General features: G+C 37.2%; 3 protein-coding genes across 25 annotated transcripts in view; all 3 read left to right on the forward strand.

The window, feature by feature from the left end:
* Positions 1-5465, forward strand: part of Ampdeam (AMP deaminase) — a 33684-nt gene extending 28219 nt beyond the window's left edge. For all 19 annotated transcript variants that reach the window (XM_076788000.1, XM_076787999.1, XM_076788006.1 and 16 more), the window contains 7 exons: positions 756-953; positions 1026-1321; positions 1408-1534; positions 1725-1888; positions 1963-2257; positions 2764-2874; positions 3153-5465. In XM_076788000.1, the coding sequence (XP_076644115.1) occupies positions 756-953; positions 1026-1321; positions 1408-1534; positions 1725-1888; positions 1963-2257; positions 2764-2874; positions 3153-3323 (1362 nt within the window). In that variant the 3' untranslated portion in view covers positions 3324-5465. The remainder of the gene's footprint in view (positions 1-755; positions 954-1025; positions 1322-1407; positions 1535-1724; positions 1889-1962; positions 2258-2763; positions 2875-3152) is intronic.
* Positions 5466-8861: 3396 nt separating this feature from the next.
* Positions 8862-19976, forward strand: LOC143354168 (uncharacterized). Of its 4 annotated transcripts, none has more exons than XM_076788021.1 (6): positions 8862-9103; positions 9753-9990; positions 10725-10827; positions 15514-15778; positions 19212-19365; positions 19452-19976. In XM_076788021.1, exons 2-6 carry the CDS (start codon positions 9753-9755, stop codon positions 19649-19651), a joined length of 960 nt encoding a protein of 319 aa, XP_076644136.1. In that variant the 5' UTR covers positions 8862-9103; the 3' UTR covers positions 19652-19976. The 4 variants fall into 4 exon arrangements, with proteins under 4 accessions (XP_076644136.1, XP_076644137.1, XP_076644135.1 ...); XM_076788022.1 differs by having other exon boundaries at positions 8862-9090; XM_076788020.1 differs by having other exon boundaries at positions 8863-9098; positions 9743-9990.
* A 542-nt stretch (positions 19977-20518) lies between these two features.
* On the forward strand, positions 20519-22600 carry Tasp1 (Taspase 1). Of its 2 annotated transcripts, XM_076788028.1 has the most exons (9): positions 20519-20774; positions 20877-20944; positions 21016-21287; positions 21346-21425; positions 21576-21643; positions 21711-21827; positions 21933-22113; positions 22227-22378; positions 22442-22600. In XM_076788028.1, the coding sequence occupies exons 1-9, from the start codon at positions 20735-20737 to the stop codon at positions 22532-22534; spliced, it is 1071 nt and encodes a 356-aa protein (XP_076644143.1). In that variant the 5' UTR covers positions 20519-20734; the 3' UTR covers positions 22535-22600. The 2 variants fall into 2 exon arrangements, with proteins under 2 accessions (XP_076644143.1, XP_076644144.1); XM_076788029.1 differs by lacking the exon at positions 22442-22600 and having other exon boundaries at positions 21933-22123; positions 22227-22372.
* The last annotated feature ends 1085 nt before the right edge of the window (positions 22601-23685 follow it).

Genomic DNA, 23685 nt, shown 5'->3' on the forward strand with positions numbered 1-23685 from the left:
TAATAGAAAGAATAATAAAATAATTTTCAAAGGAATTTTCCAAAAGTTTTGAATTTTGACCAGTGTCGTCAGACCGGGAAAATTGAAGGGAATGCAGTTACCCTTTCTCTCTGTTGTTACATACGAAGAACAGATTCTGGTCGACTCTCCCTTAGGAATCTGACAGGAAACATCATATAACTCTTCGTTTAATCCTATGAACAGAGACCCAGCTGTGGACCTTGAAAATACGGGAACGTGATTCTACGTTACCCAAGACTATAAACAGACTTAAGATCTTTAATTTACTGGAAACGACAAAACACGAGAATGTGACTGAGTGGGGGAATTGCGTCGTAGCGGGGGTAAGGTTGAGTGGGAGAAAAGTCTTGGTCTGGCAACACTGATTCCGATACCGAGCTCGACGCAGTGGACAAAAACTCTCGAGTCGCGGTGGTTTTTGTATCGGTATCTACCGCGTAATACCCGTCGAAAAGGATGCTTTCGCATTTTCGAACAAAACTCAAGTGCCGTTTCCCGGGAACGATCATCTATTAGAGTTCGCAGGGCATCGCTGGCGACGGAAAGTCGTTTATTTTACTTCCTTGCGCAATTTGAGACTTACATATACAATAAGCTATGTGGCGCTATGCCCGTTAGACGAGTCGCCACAATCTGTGTGCTATTGAGATTTTCTATGTAAACGACTTAAACCCATTATACAAGATATAGTTACGACCAAATAAATTAATATTAATGCCTCATTATTATTGTAGGTTGATACACATATTCATGCAGCTTCGTGTATGAATCAGAAACACCTTCTCAGGTTCATTAAAAAGACCCTGAAAAATCATGCGGATGAAATCGTTACATGCTCAAAAAACGGAGAAACAATGACTCTTCGAGAAGTGTTTCAGTCCATGAATTTAACTACTTATGACCTCAGCGTTGACATGTTAGATGTTCACGCAGTGAGTATTCGCCAATATTTTATTTGCTACAATCGTATGTACAAGTATATAATTCATGCGTACTCTCTCTAGGATAGAAATACGTTTCATAGATTTGATAAATTCAACGCTAAGTACAATCCTATTGGAGAAAGTCGACTTCGCGAAGTCTTCTTAAAAACAGACAATTATCTGGATGGTAAATTTTTCGCAAGTATTATTAAGGAAGTTGCCAGCGACCTTGAAGAATCGAAATACCAAAATGCAGAACTACGTCTCTCAATTTATGGCAAAAGTCCTGAGGAGTGGGACAAATTAGCAAAATGGGCTATTCAGGGCGACGTATATTCAGATAATGTTCGTTGGCTTATTCAGATTCCTCGACTCTAGTAAGTCATTTCTACTTGGTAGTAATCAGTAGTAGTAATAGTAATCAGCCGACACACATTAATTGAAAGTTGTTATTTATTTTTAGTGATATCTTCAAATTGAACAAATTGATGACAAATTTCCAAGAGATTTTAAATAACATTTTTCTTCCACTCTTTGAAGTAACAAATGACCCCAATTCTCATCCAGAATTACACAAATTCCTCCAATATGTAAGTAATTTTAGACGTATGCTATTCGAAGTTTGTTTGTGAAAGTAGAAATGGAAGAGAAACATATATTAGCAATTAAGAAATTCATTAAATTAATAGTAATTTAGAAATTTTGTCGCTTTATAAATATTTACATAACGAATACAATTAGATTATTATTATTATAATATTAACTTAATCCCGATTATAGGTAATAGGATTTGATTCTGTTGATGACGAAAGTAAACCTGAAAATCCTTTATTCGATAAAGATGTTTACCCACCAGCAGAATGGGATGACATTGAAAATCCTCCTTATGGATATTATCAATACTACACTTATGCTAACATGACTGTATTAAATCATTTTAGAGCGTAAGTTACCTGGTAATTACCTGTTTTATTTATTTGAATAACATGTGCATAACGAACAACGTGAAATTTTACAGCGAACAAGGGTTTAACACCTTCGTTCTTAGACCTCACTGTGGTGAAGCTGGTCCAATTCAACATCTTGTGTGTGGTTATATGATGGCAGAAAATATTTCCCATGGGCTTTTACTTCGAAAAGTACCAGTACTACAGTACTTGTACTACTTGGCCCAAATTGGCATAGCTATGTCACCTCTCAGTAATAATTCTCTCTTTTTAAACTATCATCGCAATCCTCTTCCAGAATACTTAGCTAGAGGTTTATGCGTAACGTTGTCTACGGATGATCCACTTCAATTCCACTTTACCAAGGTTAGTGCGATACACTTTAATTTACATAATTCTTAAAAATGCTTTGGTAATTATAAAGAAAAGGGCACTCCTCGCCGACATTGATGGTTAATCTAAAAGTAACCCAGATCATCTAGATCTATTTCACACTTAGCCCTTCAGTGCACAGATTGTACACAATTCACATTTGTACTGTTGTGCACAATTTGTACTGTTTTAATTTTCTTTAAATAATTTTGAAAATCTTCAATGAATTCTTGTTTAAGTAGGAGTAGTTTTAACCAGTATGGCAACAATAGCATTATATAAGGAAACCTCTGAGTTTTTAGAAGGAATGTCAACAAAAGAATTGATATTGTTGTGAATTTCGCCCCTACCTCGCGTATCAAAGAAAATGGTTGATAGATAGTAGATGAATAACAGGTTTTAAATGTTATGTATATTAGAAGTAATAGATTATAAATTATATAGGTATGTAGTTGCCGAAGCTGTTTCATTTTTAATATTTTATTCAAATTGTTTGTCAGGAACCCCTAATGGAAGAATACAGTATTGCTGCGCAAGTATGGAAACTCAGCTCATGCGATATGTGCGAATTAGCACGTAATTCTGTACTTATGAGTGGCTTTCCACACAAGGTGCGTATAGAATGTGCACGTCTATTCTGAGCTTGCGGTTTATTTTCGAAAGCGATATCAGACTAGGAAAAACAGCAATTGCAAGTCTCGCGAAAATCGTAGAATGTGTAAAATAACGAGCGACTATAATCGCTCGTCGTATATAAGTGGCATCTTGTGATCTGCGACTGTTGTCGTCCGATGTAGCAAATGGGATCAAGCTCATTTCATCTGGTTTCCTACTTTTCGTAGTATTTGACTGTAGCTAGTTAAACTAATTGTTTTGTATTATTTTTCAGAGCAAACAATACTGGCTTGGACCAAATTATACTAAGGAGGGAGTCGCTGGTAATGATATTACCCGAACAAATGTGCCAGATATTCGAGTAGCCTATCGTTACGAAACTTTAGTAGACGAACTATCGAATATTTTTAAAGTTGTTGAGAAACCTGAGGCCGTTCCATTTTAATCAGAATCATAATATACATATTAATCTATCAGGTCCATAAGATTCGATAAAATTGCATTGAAAACTATTTGCAGCGCGAACTATAACTAATCATGTGATTTATGCTAACGATCTTTGTGAACTTTAAATGACTCCTTTGTAGAAGGTATTACTTTTATTAAATGAATGACGATATAGAAATTATTTTTTTAACGCTAGTTGTAAAATCATTAAGTGCAATTTAAATGATCTTGTTCAGATAATGCGTGTCCGTTTATACTGTCTGTTCGCGCTTGAATTACACCGTCAATTATCTCTGGAAGTATCGAAGATGCTTGAGAAATATGTTTACATAGACGTTAAATGTCGAATATTTTATAGAGCCGTACTCTTTCGAAAACATTTTTATTGCCTTATACGTGCCATGTGTCACCATGATTTTCGCCGTCGGTAATAGGCTGTTGGACTCTTTTTGCTAATCATAGGCTAACACAACATCAGGTTGCTGGCCATATTTCATCTCCAGCAGATCTATGTGAGCTGAATCCCTACTATGTTTTCCAAGGCTGAATGGCATATTGCCATCTTCCTTCATCTTCAAAAAATATGCCGACGCTACATGTGTATACATATAAAACAAAGGGCTCATTTGATGGCGAAAGCGAATTTTATGTACATATCTAATTTTAAAGAACGGATTGATAAATTTCATTTTTAAATGGAATTATACATGTATATTTTTTCATGTTGATTTTTTTTAATCCTACAACATATAAAACATACACTGGCTGAAGTTCCGAAAATCGGTCAAACCGAGCTGGGCTCACATTTTGTATATAACCTCATTTTGCATTTAAAACATTTTTCCTAAAAAAGAATTCTTAGCGACTCGAAGAAATTTTTTTAGCATATTAGTATGATTTTCTACCTCGCCGACATAACATTTTCTCTTTTACCCGCTTTACGCGGGTTGGGTCAGGTCTGGGTTAGACGTGGACACATAAAAACGGATGTTGGCTCACCAACAAATGTACTCTGAATAGTCATGTAAACACTACTTTCGTATCTTCAATATTTTACAAGATAATTGATTATACTATTGTATTTAAGCGCGGTTAATTATATGCTATCAGTAACTTTGTAAGTATACGATCTGTACGTATTAATCATTTAAAAACCATTTTGTTTTGTACATTCGGAAGCATTTGAAACACAAAAACATACGGGGTGCATGACTATATGTAATGAATATTTTACGTGGTCCTTCTACAAGGTGTCCCAAAAATGTTGTACTTCCTTGAAATAGATGATTCTTGAGATCATTTTATACAACTTTTTCCTTTGCAAAAAACACGGACCAATCAAGGCACGTCAAGCCGGAATTCCGTCCGCTGTCGCTGTGCCCTGATTGATCCGTCTTTTTCGTTAATAATTCCTTCACAAAGCCGCGAAGAATACTTTGGTAAAGGAAAAAGTTATATAAAATGACATGGAATGAAGTGCAATATTTTTGGGACACCATGTATGAAGGAAAAGAAATAATCGTAAGTAACGAGATTGTGATAAAAATTGTCTATATTTAAATATAAATCATTAATCAATCACAGGTACAGACTAAAATTCAAGTAAAGGTGCATTTCGATTTTCCAAAGAGAATCTAATAAAATATCTATTACATATTGTTAATCATTCTATCTATTACTGCAGATAAATATAAATTAAGTTACAGGGAAATGTCTTTCACTCATATTACAGAATTTTGATATAAGACATTGATAGATTCATGTGAAATTTTTCATATATGTTGACCAATATGATAATAGTTAGGTACTAGATAGGGTTAAAGTTTGAACTGTTCGAGTTTTCAATATGCATATTAAATTAGATATTAATATGAATTAAACTAATATATATTGTATTACTTTATGTTACAAATGTATAATATACACTAAAGAAATAATTCATTTTTTATGTCTCAGTTCCAGTAATGTTGTCAGCCCAATTTTCTGAATTTAGTTTTGGTCTCTTATCTTTTTTGTACATTTATACAGTCCATGTGTATAATATTTGTTTTTAACAAATGTATCTTCGACTAACGAAGGGATAGTTCTCTTGTAGATTGTATACCTCATTATAATGTCTATAAATTTTTATTACAATTAACGAGTAAACATTTATTTAAAAGTACTAAATTCGATATGGCATGCAAATAATTATATATTTACGTTCTTGAAACAATCTTTCAGTGAACAAGCTTTTACCGGCAAATATCTAATAATGATGATATGTAAGTAGACATGGAATCGACCTAGTGTCGAACCTCGAGGTACGCACACGATTAAAGTCCATGCATACCTCACAGGTAAGGTCGGCGGACAAAATATTAGAACCCTGGTTTTGAATCTAGCATTTAGCTAGAACGCCTGAGCATTTCTAGATGGCCTTTCGAGAGCGCATTGACAGTTCTCTGCTGGGCATGGCACAAAAAAAAATGTTTTTGGGGCTCCACAGCTCCTTAGGTACACTATCAGTACCTCTCCTTTACAACATCATGGAGATAGGAAACGTTCCTGCCACTTGGTGAAACAGCATCACACATCCTTATATGTGTTATTATACGTAAATTATACATATAAAATTCTGCTTAAATAATTTATCATGTTATATTAGAAATATATTTGTTCTGCAAATTTCACCACTGGTTCAACTTTAAACAAATTTTAAAAAATATGGTCATATTCTACGATTCTTCCTCTTCGAAATTCCGTTTTTTTTCCAATTTCTGTATGTATCGTCAGATTGGCCTCTCCGTCCCCTCACAAATCTAACCCCAACCAACTTTCTAACTGGTGAGATTATCGTGTTTTTAAAATAATTGATTCAATTAAAATAACAATTCATTCAAGCTATTAGAATATTAGTATTAGAATAAAATCATACCGTAAAAAAGTCAGGCAATTAGAAGCAGAAGCTTTAGAATTAATAAATAATTAACATAAAAAGTGTAATAATAATAATAATAATAATAGCAACAACAACAATAACAATTGTGATACAATTCTTCTTTAACCTATTCATAGTTTATTAATCATTTCATTTTCGAGATTGATGGAGATTTAGAAAACAATGCATGTTAGGGGCGTGTAAAAGGTAATGGTCATCCGTCCTAGAGGTGAATCTACACCTCCGGATCGGTGGACATTTGTCAAAGAAACTTGCCGCAAAATTTTTTATAACAAAGAAAATTATTGTTATAGTTTTTCTTTGCATTTACACTTTCTATATGCCGAGAAAAGAAGAAGTTTGAAAGGAACCATATGTCGCAAACAAATAGTTAATGAGATATAAGCTGTTAAAGTTTCTGCAAAATTTGATTGTGTGGAGTTATACGTATAGTGAAAAGCCTACTACTATAGTTTACCTGAGCGTGTCGATGAGACAAAACATAACTGTGCGCGTGCCTCGAGAGGCATACGAAATTTAAAGGGAAATTCGTCGCCATGCTCGTACCTAATCATTGTGACCCTGCCAATACGGATAAATTTGAAGTTGCAAAATGTGAAAGAAAACCTTGCGTCCAATGTTATAAATGCGAATACTAATCCAACAATATAAAATACTAATGTAAAGTACATTTACAAATTTTTCAGAATGATCTGTTCCTCCGTCGGATCCACAGCACACTATTCTTGACTTACGCGAATACGTCCGAATAATTGTGCCTGTCTTTCGAAGCCTATTTTCGAAGCACGAACCACCACATATCTACACAATCACTAAACACTGCACAACACACTTTACGAAATCGTGACAGCGAACGAGGAGTTACTCCGACCACAATTAAAATAATACTGCGATTTTAATCGCTTCGCTGCTACGGACGAGTTAGTGTCAGGTTATACTAGGCAGGTGAGACGCCCAGGGTCTATAAGCGCTAGATACAAAAACAACGTAAACAAACTCTGTCGGTTGAATTGCCAACTCGGTTTCCCGGAACTCCTTGTTTTTGTATCTAGCGTTTATAGACCCTCGGCGTCTGACCTGCCTAGTATAACCCGACAGTTACACGTCCGCGCGAGCGGATGTTCGTTCACTGTTACCGTGTGTTGTGTAGAATTTAGTGATTGTGGTCCAATTATTCGAACGTATTCGCGTGAGTCAATAATAGTGTTCTGCGGATACGACGGCGGAACAGAAGATTCAGAAAAATTTGTAAGTGTACTTTACATTAGTATTTTATAATCTAGGATTAGTATTCGTATGTAGAACATTGGATATAGGGTTTTCTTTCATATTTTGCAACTTCTAATATATGATCCTAATGCGCAGGAAGACAATGACTTGGTACAGGCTTAACGACGAATGTCCCTTTAAATTTCGTTTGCCACGCACACGATTATGTTCCGTCTCGTCGACACGGTCAGGTGGACTGTAGTAGTAGGCTTTTCACTATACGTATAACTCCATACAATCAAATTTACACCCTGTACATAGTGAGCCTCGTGCCGAAGGAAAAGTCGGAGTGGACATGGTGGGGACTACTCGTCGAGCAGGCGAAGAGGAGAAGCTACCACATCTGTTCTGCGACCCATCATTGAGCAGGCCTGGTTTAAATGTACGCGCTTTACACATTAATTGCCTCCAAATCATACGAATCATTCGCAGTAGAAATGAAGTCTACAGGATACTCGGTTTTTGCTAACACGTCTAAATTCATTAATTATTAGTAATGTTGAGAGTTCGGTGCTTACAGTAGAAAAGCACCCAAACGTTCAACGTTACGGTTCTATTTCGATGAAAAACGGTTGTTTTAGACGTCTGTAAACCAACAATTTTTAAGATTCCGAAGAATCCTTTGGCGTACATTCATATGCCACAAAGATAGCAAAATTATGCGTAAACTCATGTTCGGCCGAATACGCTGTTGCGGTAATCGGAATTTCATTCAAAATAGGCAAGCTTCCCGCAGAAAGAGACAGATTCTCGTACATATTTGTAGAGGAAACTTGGAACATGGGGAACTCAAAAGAGATGCGAAGGCTACCAATCTAGGTTTGCGTTAATACATTTGACGATTTTAGTTGAAAGCTTTATTGTATCTTTGCTTTTTTGTTTATTCATTAATCGGTATAGCGGTGTTTATTACACATCCATTGCGCTTCCTGTCAAGATTTAACGGGGAGATACTCATGCATTATTCTATATATGCATTGATTATTCCTGGTTATAATATTTTTTTAAAATTACAGAAGCTTTGTGTATATTTATATTATACTATACGTATATGTATAACTAATTTGAACTTGTATAACAGAAAAGGAATACATAATGACGGTTGGTATTAGGAACAATGTGATTGTTTTTGGTAGGGGTTTAGGGCGGTCGAGAGCTATTGACAATGAGATTGAGAAGCCGCAAAAGTTTCACTGTCGTGTAACGCCGTTGTTGCTGCACGAAACGAAGCGCCGCGCGCCGTGAAACGAAGTGTCATGAAACTCCGCGAAGCGCCACGCGCCGCGCCGCGACGCGCGGCGCCGCTCAATACGGCAACGCGTGCGCTTTCCGCGCAGAGAAGCCAGGGGCCACCCCAATGCTACTTTTACCTCGAGGTATAACTCGACGGTAGAAGCTTACTTACATGTTTCGTGTTGAAAAATTAAAGTACACAATGCAGTAAAACCTTGTTCTACTATGATCTCAGATAAAATACATTGTGATGGGAAATATTAAATTGAAGTGCTATTTACAACGGGAAAGAAATAGAGGATACGCGAAGTGAAGTTCACCGGTTACTGTCATAAGTATCAAAGCTCATTATTTATTTGGATCATGAAGTGTGCTATATATTTATAATAATTGCATGAAATCTTATACATTATATTCATTTCACACTAAATTGTTAAGTGTTGCTACTCATTCAACTTTTTCTTCTCGCAAACATTCCAAAAGAAATCGACAAATTATAGTATTGTTATCGACATTCGTTTGTTATAACATAAGAAGATTCTTTAGCGTATGTCATTATATTGCATAATTACAAAACAATACAATTATATTTAGCAATACTTTGTGCAACAGTTATGTGAACAATTCGAGTAATGTCGAAAAACCAGTTAATTACAATAAATGGTAAGAGATAACTAGTATCTGCATAAATCTTTCAACTGGAATGATATTAATAATAATCGAAGAAGGATATTGTTACAAAATTAATTGCTATCATCAGTGAATACATTAAGTTTATACGTTTAATTCAAATTCATATTACCTGTACACGTATACGTAGATGGATTACTGATTTACTGAACATTAATGTAGAAATGCTTAACAATTCGAACAAAGTAAAACTAAGGCTACTTAATTCTCATTTAAAATATTATGATTGTTAATGTCTGACGAAATGTATTTATCAATCAATAATTCTTTGTTTCCGAAAAACACAATCTACAGATGAGAGAATTGGATTTAATAATGAATAATTCGGGTTGCGCATCGTGCATACTCGAACCTCCGCCTGATATTCTTCACATACCGCCGCCTCCATTTCCGGCTATTTTCCAACAAAGTACTACCTTTTATCCACGAACGGATATATTGTCATTTCCACCTGACCTTAATGACAGCCCTTGCAAGCATTTTTGCGATCGCCGATCCGAAGGAGTCCAATATATAGAGATGCCCCAACAAGGTCTCTTTTTTAAATCCTACAGATTTAATATTTATAGCATTAACACAATTCGTTTTCTACACGTATCTCATTATTTATTATTTTTTAGAACCTTAAAATTTCGCTTCCAACCACTAGGAAAAAATCACCTGTAGCTAAGGAAATTAATAATAATGATAAAAAATGGGGAAAATGATTCAGTTCCTTAAAAGATATAGATACATATTCGCATAATTTGTTAAATATTTCTCACGTATAAATGGATAAAAGATAGGTAAAAATAGGCGCCTTAATCATGTTCATCTATTAACATTTTTGCAGGAAGAAACCACGTGGTTTCGTGGTTTAATTACGAAACCACTTCTGACTAGATTTGACAAATTTTTTAATTAAAATCGGAACCAATGCGCAACTAAGAAAAATATGAACAAAATAAATTTCTATCAAATTTTCGAATTTTTTGAAGTGCGGAGGAAGAGCTTTTGTTAATTTTTTATATAAATTCATTTACTGTACAAGCCCAATTATCGCATGAATTTGTTTCTCTTAATGTTTCTTAGAAAAGAATGGATCTTACAGATTTTTTTATTTTATTTGTTATTCTAATAATAATTGTAACAACAATAACAACAACAACAATAATAATAATAATAACTGTAATAATAACCACGTCAATAATAAGTACCGCATGTATTTTTGTTAAGAGACGAACTCTATTACTTCAAGTATAAATAAAGTAATGTGTATACTTTTAGGTACAGTTTTTGACGACACGTGGCTATTGGTCTTAATATCATCCTGCGTAGGTGTGATTTTCATAGGAATAATATTGGCAACATTACTCCTGAAATGCAAATTGTAAGTAGGGTTTGAATTACTCAGTCTCTAGATGGACAAGTAGATACTGAAAACTGATATTGCAAATAAGAAGATATAATTGACAATTTTACTTATTAACCTCTTGCACTACGATTTATTTTACAGTTTCAGTGATTAGAATTTTTTTCCAATTCGTAAATTCCTAAAAAAAAGGAGTGAATTTGTACCTATTGTATGCTTATATGTTCTTCAATAGCTATACGTTAACAACGCCAAAATAGAATTTTATTTCGATTTGAAGGAAATTAATAACATACATATTTATTAGACTCTGTTCAGAATCTTCTTGTAGGGCAAGGGGTTAAGTTTGTACCGGATATAAGTAGAATAAGTGATACTGACAGAAATTCTCCCTTACAAGTGTGCCAGTTCTTGTCATATCGTCTCGTACTGGTGATGAGTACACACTGACAAAAACAAGATTATTCATTTAATTAAAAATAATCGTCTATGCAATAATCATCGAGATCTCGTGAGCTGTTAGACATAAATATTACTTTCTGAAACTATTTGATCAACAGAGACTATTAAAATCGATTTTAAATTTGATAGTACAAGTTCAATTTATTTATAAAACATATGCATATATAGAACTTAAATCATTTATTATGTATATGTGAAAAGTACGTATTGAGTACGGTGTAAATGTACTTGTAAAAATACATGTAAAAGTACATGTAAATATGAACGACCCTGGGAAGTGCTACAAAGAAATTTCGGAAAAAAATTTTCTTCCAGAGTAAATAAATGCAACCCCACTATACATACAGTCAGTATACAAAGTATTCGTACACCTTTTAAAAACAAATAACTTTTTTAAAACTTGAGCAAACTGCTTGAATTTTGTGGAGATGTTAGAAGGTTTAGTTTACTAAGTAATACATAAATAATTTTTTTCAAATTATTATTGGTCGTAATTGCGAAAAAAAGTAGAGATCACGATTTTTAAGTTTTTTTATCTGGGTCTGTTATCTGTGTAAGTTATAAACAACTTAAAAATTGTGAGCTCCACTTTTTTCTTCGCAATTACGACCAGTAGCAATTAAAAAAAAATTATTTATGCATTACTTAATAAATTAATCCCTCTAAACAAAATTCAAGCCGTGTTTTCTAATATTAAAAAAGTTATCTGTTCCTAATGAGTGTAGGAATACTTTGTACACCTAGTGTACATACGAGTATGCGCAAGAGCGTGGTCAGTATCGTAATATCGGACAAACAGACGATTATATCAAAATTGTGGTATAGAATACTTAATGATTTTGAAGAAAGTATCATTCTACATCAAATGATTACACTTTATACACACGAAGTTATAGATTTTTATGAAATTACATAGACTTGTAGAATTCGGTACGCCGAATACAAAATGGTATTATTTGAGCTTCGTAAGTTGTAAGTGTCGAAAGTTTGGGTCAACGTTCTTCCGAAAAATTGTAAATTACTAAACAATATTACAGTAGATATCAGCATGGGTCAAACGAGATTTTGTACATAAAACTTGAAAGTTTAATTCAAAGTATACTGCTTTAAATTTAACTTATTATTTCTGTGGGAACAGAGGTGGTATGAAATATTCGCCAATCACAGGAACACAAACTTTAATGAGACACTCAACAAAGAAAACAAAAGTACTACACAAACTGAATACGCGTTCGGACCAGCGAAATTCGCCACTGTCTGAGGTTAATCTCAACTCCCCGAATGCACAAAACCGTCTCTCACGATCGTCTGTTCCGTCCTCTTTCTCCACGTCTTTCCAACCGTCTTCTCGAATCATCTCGTCACTGTTCTTCGTTCGTCGTCGCTGTCGCAGCCGTACGCACTCTCTCTCTCTCGCTCTTTCTCTCTCACGCACACTCGTCGCGCTCTTTCTCTTTCTCCAGATTTCTGACCGGTGAATTTTAAAAAAGACAAAATTTTACTATTAGGGGGACCCATAAGTAATCAATTATTTTTAAATCGAAAACAAACTTTCTAGTAAATTCAAGTTTTTATTTCTTAATTTATTATATAATCTCCATCATGATCAAGGACAGTTTGCCATCTTTCCTGCAAATTTTCAATCCCCCTCTTATAGAAACCCAGGGTTCGTGAAGTAAAATATGACTCAATGTGCCTCCGTACATCTTCTACAGAAGTGAATGTTTTATTTCTTAAATAACGCTCCAGAAATCTGAAAAGATGATAGTCAGAGGGAGCAATATCCGGTGAGTACGGGAGGTGCGGTAAAACTTCCCATTGCAATTCTTTGATTTTTTCCTGAGTGAGTTTCGCTGTATGGGGCCCGGCATTGTTAATTTGCAGTATTACACCTTTTCTGTGGACTAAAGATGCCCTCTTTTGCAATAGTTCTGAATACAGCCGTTGTAATTGCTGACAATACGACTTAGCAGTAACTGTTTCTCCAGGTTTCAACAACTCAAAGTCAATTATGCCACGACAGTCCCACCAAATGCACAGAAACACCTTTCTAAATGATAAGCTAGGTTTAGGGGTTGATATTGCGGTTTGATTTGCAGAAAGCTATTGCTTCGAACGCTTTATATTATCATAAAGAATCCATTTTTCATCTCCGGTAACGATTCTGCTAAGAAATGGATCTCTACGAAATCTGGATAGCAATGAAGTGCAAATTGATTGACGAATATTCTTGTTGGTCTCAAATAATTGATGCAACACGTATATTTTTGAATTGTTATAAGAAATAGATATAAGCGTATCCTCTCTTACGATGCGACCTTCGTTCTCGGCGCGGCGGACCGCGATGGAACTGTAGGGTCTACAGGAGACAGACCTTTTTCTGTGACCGTTTTCGCCCATTCAAGACATTTTCCGTGGCTCTCTAAGGCCCTGTAAAGGCTGTCTCAGTATTGATGGTAAAACCGTGGATGGGGTAATACTACGTGAGCAAATCGAAAAAAAGCAATAACATCTTTTCGTTTGACGCATCGTTTTCGAGAAAATCGAGTTTAAAAATCCGTCGGTTTCGCGGGCTTTAGTATAAGCAGGAAGTAGAATTGGTTGGTCATGATCAGACACGTCAGACGATTCCCATTCAATGCCTGCGTGTTCACCGAATTTTTAAACTCGATTTTCTCAAATACGAGACTTCAATTGAAAAAAATTCATTCCATATTTTTAACTTATTTTCTCATGTAGAATCACCCCCTCCAAGGTTGTACCATATAACTACGTACACCCCCTCCAAAATCGGGATACCCTGTATGTAGTCCTCTGAAAATAGGGGCGCGGCGGACTTGCCGACTTGTCGACTTAATCGTTTTTCCGCACCTTTAGTATACCATAGCTGACCAAATCGATTCGATATTATCGGGGTTGTCGAATATCTCGTATCGGTCCGAATCGCGTTCTCGTGTGTATGTATATATAAAAAACGTCTCGCAGAAGATAAAATTGATGTGTGAGTAGTACGATCCTTCGCGTTAAAAAACAAGGCCCCTAGAAACTTTTGAGGAATTCTAAAAGGGGTGATTCCCAAGGTGGTTCTAAGCACTTTTTTCCTTTGTCATTTCGCGCTGGAGCGTTTTGTTTTTGAGTTATTAACGAAAAACACGAACCAATCTGAAACAGGCTTACGCACCGAAACTTAAAGTACCGAAACCGGTTCGGGTCACAGTTACGATCCCTGTTTTAAAGGTTTCCGATCAAAATCCGCTCTTACGGGTTTAACCGAGTTACTGTTGGGCATCTAGTAACTAGTTACCGAAGCTACGTAGGTTACATGGGGTTACTGAGAACTTAATCTGATTCGGGTTAGGATTTTGATCTCTGATCATCATCAGGTTTCTATCTCTACTTTTCATGCAGCACGCACTGTCCACGCTTGCGCTACTCTGACTCACACCTGCCTTTATTCAAATGTAGAGAAATTTCTATTCGTTAATAACTTAGAAGTTGAGACCAAAATTTCAACACTTTTGATTTTCATCTTACTTTGTAGGGCCATATTAGTCAGAGACATACACACGGTGTTCCAAAACTGTTCCTTTGCAAAAGTGTCCGCCTTGGCTTTGTTAGGGAGTTATTAAGGAAAACTAAGAACCAATTAAAGCGTGGCCGCGGCGCGCGTTGCACTGAGCATAGCGTTGGTGGAGCGCTGCGGTGATGCAATGAATACGAGAAGGAGCAGAAATTGATTTAACACTTTCGCTGCCGATCAACGCTAAAGGGCCACGCGGTAATTGGTCCTTGGCTTTCGTTAATAACTTCTTAACAAAGCCGAGGCGGACATTTTTGCACAGGAAAATGTCACTTCAAACGACCTTGGGAACTGCCCTTTTCAGGGAGTCGGAACAGCTTTGGGACACCCTGTATGTACATATATTTACGACAATAGCGACGACTTTCGGTCATATTTTTGCGCGCTTATATAATGGACTATTACATTTTGTTCTGTTATGGATTATTTACAAACACGAAAGTTGTTAGTTTATGTTCGGTATTATGTTGTTTTCTCATTTGACCAGTAAGAAGTGTCACGTTTGTTAGTAAATGAAAATTTCTACTTAATTTGTGCCAAATGAGTCAGGAACAATACTTACTTGAGGAATAATATTTTTCATTACTTAAGCGTAACAAATGATAACAAAAAGGAGATATTAGAAATGATGAAATAATCAATTGTGACTATGTACTGTGTAGTAATAGAAGTGGTAAGAACGGGGTAATATCCATGCCAAACGCAGCTTCTGGTGTACAAACGAAAAATGGAAGAATTCAAAATGAAGCTGTTCTTTATCCTTGCGCGACTGACACAATACAAGATAGCCGTGTTATGTGGGCTACTCTTACACCAAGGGGCACCACCAGACACTACTTAGAGGAACATACCTATGAAACAATCGGTGGAGGACAATTTCACAAACGTGCCTGTTCAACTACGCCAACTGAACATGTAAAACTCAAGGCAATTTACCGATATTACGTTTGTATATCTAGTAGTATGTTTATTCGTTACCACTTTTCGGAACTCTAATATCGTTTCTTTTACTCGTATATTCTTGGATCTGATTTACATATAATATGTAATAATGTGTATTGTGCAAAGATGTCATAAACAAATGTAATCCTTTTTTTCAGCATTTTTGTCCGAATACAATTGATTTATGGAAAATGCTGTGTTTTGTTGATTAAAGAGAAAACGATATTAATTGTAGAAATGGTAATTCATCGGTACTTCTATTTTATCGACAGCAGAGTTTCGGCTCAAATGTAAATACAAACGTAAAAGAAAAACACCCGAAGACGAACCGAGGTACACCGATTACCTTATGACCTAAGCCTCGGTTCGTCTTCGGGTGTTTTCGTCACTTGCGTCGGTAGGTGCGGATCTGAATAAAAGAGCACGCTTGAACCGACCGCCAACGTGACGAACTAGCGCGATTAGCTTCGTGTTATGCGAACCAGTAACTTCAAACACATTTGCGATGGAGCAACGATGGAGACGAGAGTGAGTCGTTTGACAATCCTCAAATTGGGTGGACGTACAGACAAATTACGGTTTTCTACTGCGGTCCACCTTTATTTTAGAATTATGCCTAAACTATTTAAAAAAATACTACGATATCACCGATTTGAGGTTAGTTGGGGTTAGGCTCGTGAGGGGCGCCGAGGGCCGGCCTTGGGTGTTCACTGCTAATCGCCACCTGTGGAACTCAAATTGGCTGTCAGATGAGAATTCGCGACAGGTGCTAGACGAGGCGGTTGGCAACATTATTTTGAAGATTTTGCTCGGCTCGTTGAGTAGACAGAGGTGGTAATCTTGTTTGATATGGTGGGGTTCTTCCGGGCTCTCGGTGGCCCCGACGGGTTGGCCGGTAGGTCCGGGTGTGCCCACTAATTCCGCCCCTATGACATTCCCGAGCTAATAGGGGGAGGGCCAGGAACTCAATTCTGACCGCCCTCCCCGAAATCGATCCATCCCGGGGGCGAATAAAGCTCCCCCCAACTATCTTCTCCCGTAGGACCCTGTGCAGGTCACCTACACGGTGTCCTCTAGCAAGTCGCTCGACTGGGCACCACGGTCCCCAACTCCTGACATCCGCGACCCGTGTCGACTGCCACCCTCGCTCGCGGGATAGGGACCGATGGTCTCCGTCCCGGCCGAAGGAGGAAGTCGCCGCACATGGAAAAAGGGAACCAACGGAGGCGTGTTCCAGCACGCCTTAGCCCTTCTTCTCACCCCCTGTGGATGCTTCGGAAAACGGGCCGCCAGCTGACCGCACTGACATGGCGTGGCGATTAAGGCTCCCCGCTCTGACCGCATGGTCGACCTGTCTCTGAGGAGGAGGAGGAGGCTATACGTAGGGTTAACTCCGCCTACTGCCACCACTTCTATGTCCGCGCCTCAGAGGGGACAAGCGGTCTCTGGGAGGACGTCTCCCAGAGGCCAACCACCTCGGGTAATCTGAAACCTTTTTTTTCGAGAAGGTAATCTCGTTATGAATACTAAGCCCCTCGAGTGGGAGGGGGAGGACCGAGATATGTTGCACTCCTCGGCAGTGGTGTGCAGTACCGAGTATACCGCCTAACTCCTCTCCGTCCATCCCTAGGCTCCTGGGGACACCCGTGTTCTGTGCGTCCATTTCAATCCAGCATGCCCCCTCCTTGGCATACCACCCTGGAGGAGGATGTGCCCCCGCGAAACGGACGACGTGATGCCCCCACCCCCCACCTGTTAGGCCGACCGACGACCACCGGGGACTCCAGTCCCACGCCTTGAGATCACCAAGGACGCCCCGCCCGCGTCAGAGGCCTTTCAACGGAGGCACGTCACCGAGATGTGTTCTGCGGCGCCTCTCCCCCCTACTGCCGGGATCGCGATTACGTTCCCGATCCCGTTCCGCCGCCTCGTTCCGCAGCATGACCCGCTCACGGAAGGAGGCGAACTCCCTCCACACCCCCGAATATCGCCACAGCGACAGCCTGGAGCGAGAGTGGTAGCGGTGTCTGCAATGCCGGATATACCCTCTAAACCCCACGGTGGTCTGCCTGAGCTAATTTGGAGGCGGTAGGGATCTCGAAATCGAATGCAACTGACCACCGCCCTGCCCCTGGCAACTACGGCCCCATCCCAGGGGGAGAGAAGCTACCTCCATGTGATCCTACTCTAGTAGGACCCCGCGCGGGCCACCCACACGGAGTCTTCCCACCCGAGTACCGCTCGGCTTGGCGGGTCCCACCTCGTGTCGCCCGCAGCCCCGAAAAACCCCTCCCTCGCTCGAGGGGTGGAGTAGCCCCGAGGGACACCCCACTCGGCTGAGGGAGGAGGTCTCTGCACGCAACGCTGGAGGCTCCTGGAGTACGTGTGAATAATATTGTGACAGTGAATAATACTTTATTAAAAATTGTCAATCCTCGGTCATTTTTCTTAGACCCACTCACAAAAATTCATACGACATTCGAAATCTCTTCCGTGGAATTGTTGATGGACTGATACGTGATAAGGATGCAATTCTTGAGAATGCAGTTGTTTCGAGCCAGAGCTGCGAGTAGAGCGAGAGGCCGGCAAAGGGTTATTACCCCAGGAATATAGTTTCAATTTGTTAGTTAGGTACGCGGACGAACCGAATGCGAAATTGGGGAGCAGCTAGGATAGTCGACGTCGAGGACGAACCTGATGCGAAATCAGGGAGCTGTAGGATGCGGACGAACCCAATGCGAAATCAGAGAGCCGCTAGGATGGTATAAACTACGTAGCTGAAAATTTTAAAAAGCATTTGAAAGTAAAGACTTCAAGATTTCGCATGATTTTTTAACGATATCGATACAACAATTTTTGCCGGAATTATGATTACTTCAAATTGACCCAATTTCTCGGGTGCGTAGAGGTGATCCTTTAATTTTTTGAGGAGTGTATATCGTAAGTTTCATTAAATTCACCATATTATATATATATACACACGATATATGAAAAAAGAATATAGCCACGATATAGCCACGATTTCTATATGTTCCAAATATTGTCTATTATGAAACCGAATACTAAAAATAAGACAGCTTTTACTGGTCAGGTAATTCTTTTTATTTAAGGGAAAAATGTGTAATTTTCGAGTTGTAAAGTATCATTTCTTTACACGATTTATGTACGGAGGCATACATTCAAATGTAATTTAATACAATTTAGCCGAAAAGGAGCTGAAAAAGAATAAATATTATAGAAGAAAATCGCTTATACATAGGATAGGTTAACGATACAAATGGAAGCATCCATGAATTACCAAATTCGAATGAAACATTTATAGACGATTAGGCTATACTAAAATATAATTAATTGATTATTTTCCTTGTAAAACGTGGAAGTGCTTAAAATATCTGAAAACAGGCCATTGATCTTTCAGACTTATGCGGACCCGCCAGTTACCACCCCAATTCAAACCCGGCCGAGGGATGATAAAGCGTTTGATAACACGGCATTCGTAGATTACGAAGAGCCGCTATCAATCAAGACTGATTATTACCAACTCAATGATGTTTTGGAGCCGAACGATTCAGGCAATACTTTGCTACTCGTATCAAAAGAGTTTCATCCCTATTTTTTTTTTTTTTTTTATTATAATTGAATTGTTTCTAATTTATAGGCATTCTCACGATCCAGCAAAGAGGAACATTACGGCCTCGTGTTAGCTCACCGACAAGAATTGAACATCCAAATTTACCTCCACTGAATCTACATCCGCATAAGAGATCATTTCGTAAAGACTCTACCACGCTGCAAGCCTCAGATACACTACTAAGACGTAGTAGCATTACATCGTCCACCTATATCCCGACCATATAAATTCGATGTCTGATCTTTTTTATACATATATGAATATGTCTATACAGTAAGCACCATGAACGGTATATTACCGATTTGTTATCTTCGTTACTTTAACCATAAGCATGTAATAGTAACGTAAGTTAAATAAAGCGACATAATCGTTGAATGATATGTGTAAATTAGATCTAAATTCTCTAATATTCATTTAAAACTTAAGTCTTACAAACGTAGCGATGTAATGAAACTAGACGTATTTAGATATATAACATATTACTATATACTTATGTCACATTTTTATTATGTATGAACTAATGCCTAATAAAAGGTCGGAATATATTCGGAATCTTTTCTATGGCCCTCTAATTACTATTTTTTGCAGCCCTCGAATTCCACGCATAGCGCCATAATATCAGAGAGGAGATGAAACTCTCACGCCCGGGGAACACCAGGTGGGTCCTGGGAGCGTTCGGTAATGGGCCTCGTGGCCCCACTGACGAGATACTCCCATCGGTTGTGGAACTAATAACGTAGAACTATCACTGATGCACACCACCGACGAGATACTGATTTCAAATATACTGACCTAAATAGAACATTTGCTCGTGAACTACGGAAGAAACGTCAGTGACATAATAAACGTAGAATGCTGACATAATCCATTCTGTAATTGCTTGGGAAATAATTATTTTTTATTGCATAATTTCATTACACTTTTATTGCCTTCTTATTTTCCTTATCGTTCACCATCGAAATATATCTTGTCGGTGTGCAGGTTCTGTTCCAGGCTAAAAAGATGATGCAGGTTCTGTTCCAGGCTAAAAATTAGACTAGGGGGCAACACTATACCGGAGACACTAAAATCCCGAGCGTGAGCACTCTCATTTCCTCTCTGGTATTGAGTAGACCTGAGTTAGACCTTACTTTGTTATGAAAAGAGCAGTAATAAAATTGTGTATACAAATTGTTTTGTAGGTTATACATTATATTAATTAAATAGCATAATATTACCTGTGTTCAATAAGGAAGTTTAATAGTAATTTTTTAATTATACATACGCAAAAATTGAAAAATTATAAGAAATATAAAAAATAAGTAGAACTAATGAGTAATGTTAAACAAGGATTTATTGCTGTTCACGTAGGTATGTCGTTATTTTAAACAACATTTGTTATTATGTTTATTGATAAATCGAATGTTATCAGTTTAATCATTCAATTATCGTTACTTTCTCACGTTACATTAGGTGCAGGCAAGCATTCAAATGCTCTTAAGGAAAAGTACCAAAAATTATGTCGCCTAGCATGTGAAACAGTATGTGCAGTTTTTGATTATGCATATAACTATGTCAGTTTATGTTTAATCAAAGAAATTTATTTTTTAAGGGCATTCAAAATTTAAAAAGTGGTGGCAATACATTAGATGCTGTAGTGGAAACTATAATGATACTAGAAAATTCACCTCTAACAAATGCTGGATTCGGTTCTAACCTTACTTTAGAGGGAACTGTAGAATGCGATGCCAGTGTTATGGATGGTACATCATTACAATTTGGAGCAGTTGGTGCAGTCAGCGGAATAAAAAATCCTGTTTTGTTAGCAAAACGCCTTTGTGAACAACAGTCAATTAAAATTGCATATGGCAGAATTCCACCAAGGTAAAGTCTTTAAATTAAAATTCTATTATGACTTATGATAATAAAACAAAATTATTAGTTTTCTAGTTGGTAATGGAGCACACGTATGGGCTCAAGAAATGGGAATTCAAACTTTACCTCCAGAACAACTAATTTCAAGTACATACATAATTTACTTATACATTAATGTAGTTTATAAATGTTTGCAGACCTGTTGAACATATTTCAAATTTTCTGTTATATTTTTGGCTTGTAAAAAATAATAATAGCATATTGTTAAATATGTATTCACAATACTATAACTTTTAGTGAAAGCCCAAAAAATATATAAGCATTACAAAAGGAAAGTAGAAGATTCTGAAGTAGAAATTCAGAAGGTAAGCAATTTCTTCCAGTGTACCTTTACTTATTCATTGTGATCATAATTTTATAATAATTTAATAGTGTGCTAAGAAGAGGATGGACACAGTTGGGGCAATATGCGTCGATAAAGAAGGAAATATTGCTGGTGCCTGTTCTAGCGGTGGTATCATTTTAAAATATCCTGGAAGAGTGGGACAAGTATTATATCTTTTTAGTTTACTGTTTATACAACCTATTTGTGTACATTGTATTGTATTGTATTATATAAGCATATGGAATATATTATTGTTAAATAACTTTAAGGCTGGAGTATGGGGTTGCGGTACTTGGGCATTTAAAGACAAATATTCAGTAGGAACAAGCACATCCGGCTGTGGAGAACATTTAATTCGTACTTCGTTAGCACGCACAGTTGCAGAAGCTATTTCAAATAGTTCCTGTCCAACCACTAGTTTACATCACGCCATGAAAGTCAATTTTATCGGTGAAGTCTCGTAACTACTTTGCTGTTTTCAGTTAATATGACTAGTTTCATTTGTTTTCAAATAATTACTAGAATGCCTTGTTATGTAACAGTCAAATTTATTCATTTTTTAGATTCAAAATTTTTATGTGGACTTGAACAGAAACTTGGAGGTGTCATTGCTCTTCGATATGCACCACAGGAAGGATTGGGTGACCTTCTATGGAGTCATTCAACTAATTCAATGATAATAGGTTATATGAATTCGACTGAACAATCAGCAGTTGTAAGTACTTTGAATTTTCGAAAATTAGATAAAAGAATAATATACATATTTGAACATTTTTAGAGCCATATGTCCAACTTGTCATCTTACGAAGTGGGTAAAAAAGCAGCTGTGGAAGGAATATGTTTCAAAATTAACGAAGATATTGACCATTAAGAATAGTGCATGAATACATGCAATATTTTTTGGCATGTTTATTATTGGTAATATGTAAAAAACAAAGCAATACTGCCCAAACAATGATTTTATATAGAATTTTGTAGAGTACAGTGCCCTTGTAACCCACTATTTGTAACATACCTAAAAAGAAGGGACACTACAAATGAATTACATGTTAAATGGAACATCTTAAGAGTTCATGATATTGTATATGTGGCACTATCGGTTATAGGTACTCCGTGACATTTAAAAATGTCACAAGTCTGCGGATCTTTATGCTAAATAAAAATTGTCTAAGTTGCAAAATGGTAAGTGGAAGACAGACAAAAATGTATTTCTTTTATCAATAATCCTAGTAAGTCTAACAATAAAAGAAGGTAACAATATTCTGAAATTTTTCTAATGCCTTCACAGGTTTGTTTTCCACGTATCCATTTTTGCTATAATCATTACTATTCCATGACATAAAGATGACACGGAATATCTGTGCCTTTTTAAACAGTTATTATTCTTATTCTATCTATGTTATGTTATTAACTTTTAATGCTGCATACGGAACAAGCTACGTTATAAGAAAAGTAGGTAGTCTACATATTTTTGAGATGTAATTAGACAAGTGCCTCGCTTCCTCTATAAACATTTTTACTATCTATGAGCAATCCATGTAATACAGATATCTTGTGTTATTACTTCTGTAAGAGAGGATAGGAGAGTGCTCACGCCCGGGTTTTCGGCCAGAAAGGAAATGAGTGTCTCGAAATACTGTTTCGTGTCGCGCGATATGAAATACCGAGTAATCTTAAAACATATTAAAATTGGTATTCCTCCGATCGGAGGTCCCTCCATTTATTATAGGTATCTATTACAGGTATATTATAGGTATAGGTAAGCTTCTCGTGGATCTAGTTTTCCTGGATACCGTCGGTGGCCTTCTGTTTCTTACTCAAGCCACAATATATCCTAGAGGGCGTTAAAAAACACTATATTATTCGAGTGACAATCTCCCGTGAGTCTAGCAGTCTTTACCAGTATCTCGTCGGTGCTGGGCAGGGGGCACCGAAATCGCAGGCGTGAACACTCATATCCTCTCTACTGTCTATTTACGTTTACCGATAAAGCTAATAGTCAAAATGTTTTCGTGACAGAAC

This window comes from Halictus rubicundus, chromosome 5, assembly GCF_050948215.1.
Source record: "Halictus rubicundus isolate RS-2024b chromosome 5, iyHalRubi1_principal, whole genome shotgun sequence".
NCBI lineage: Eukaryota > Metazoa > Arthropoda > Insecta > Hymenoptera > Halictidae > Halictus > Halictus rubicundus.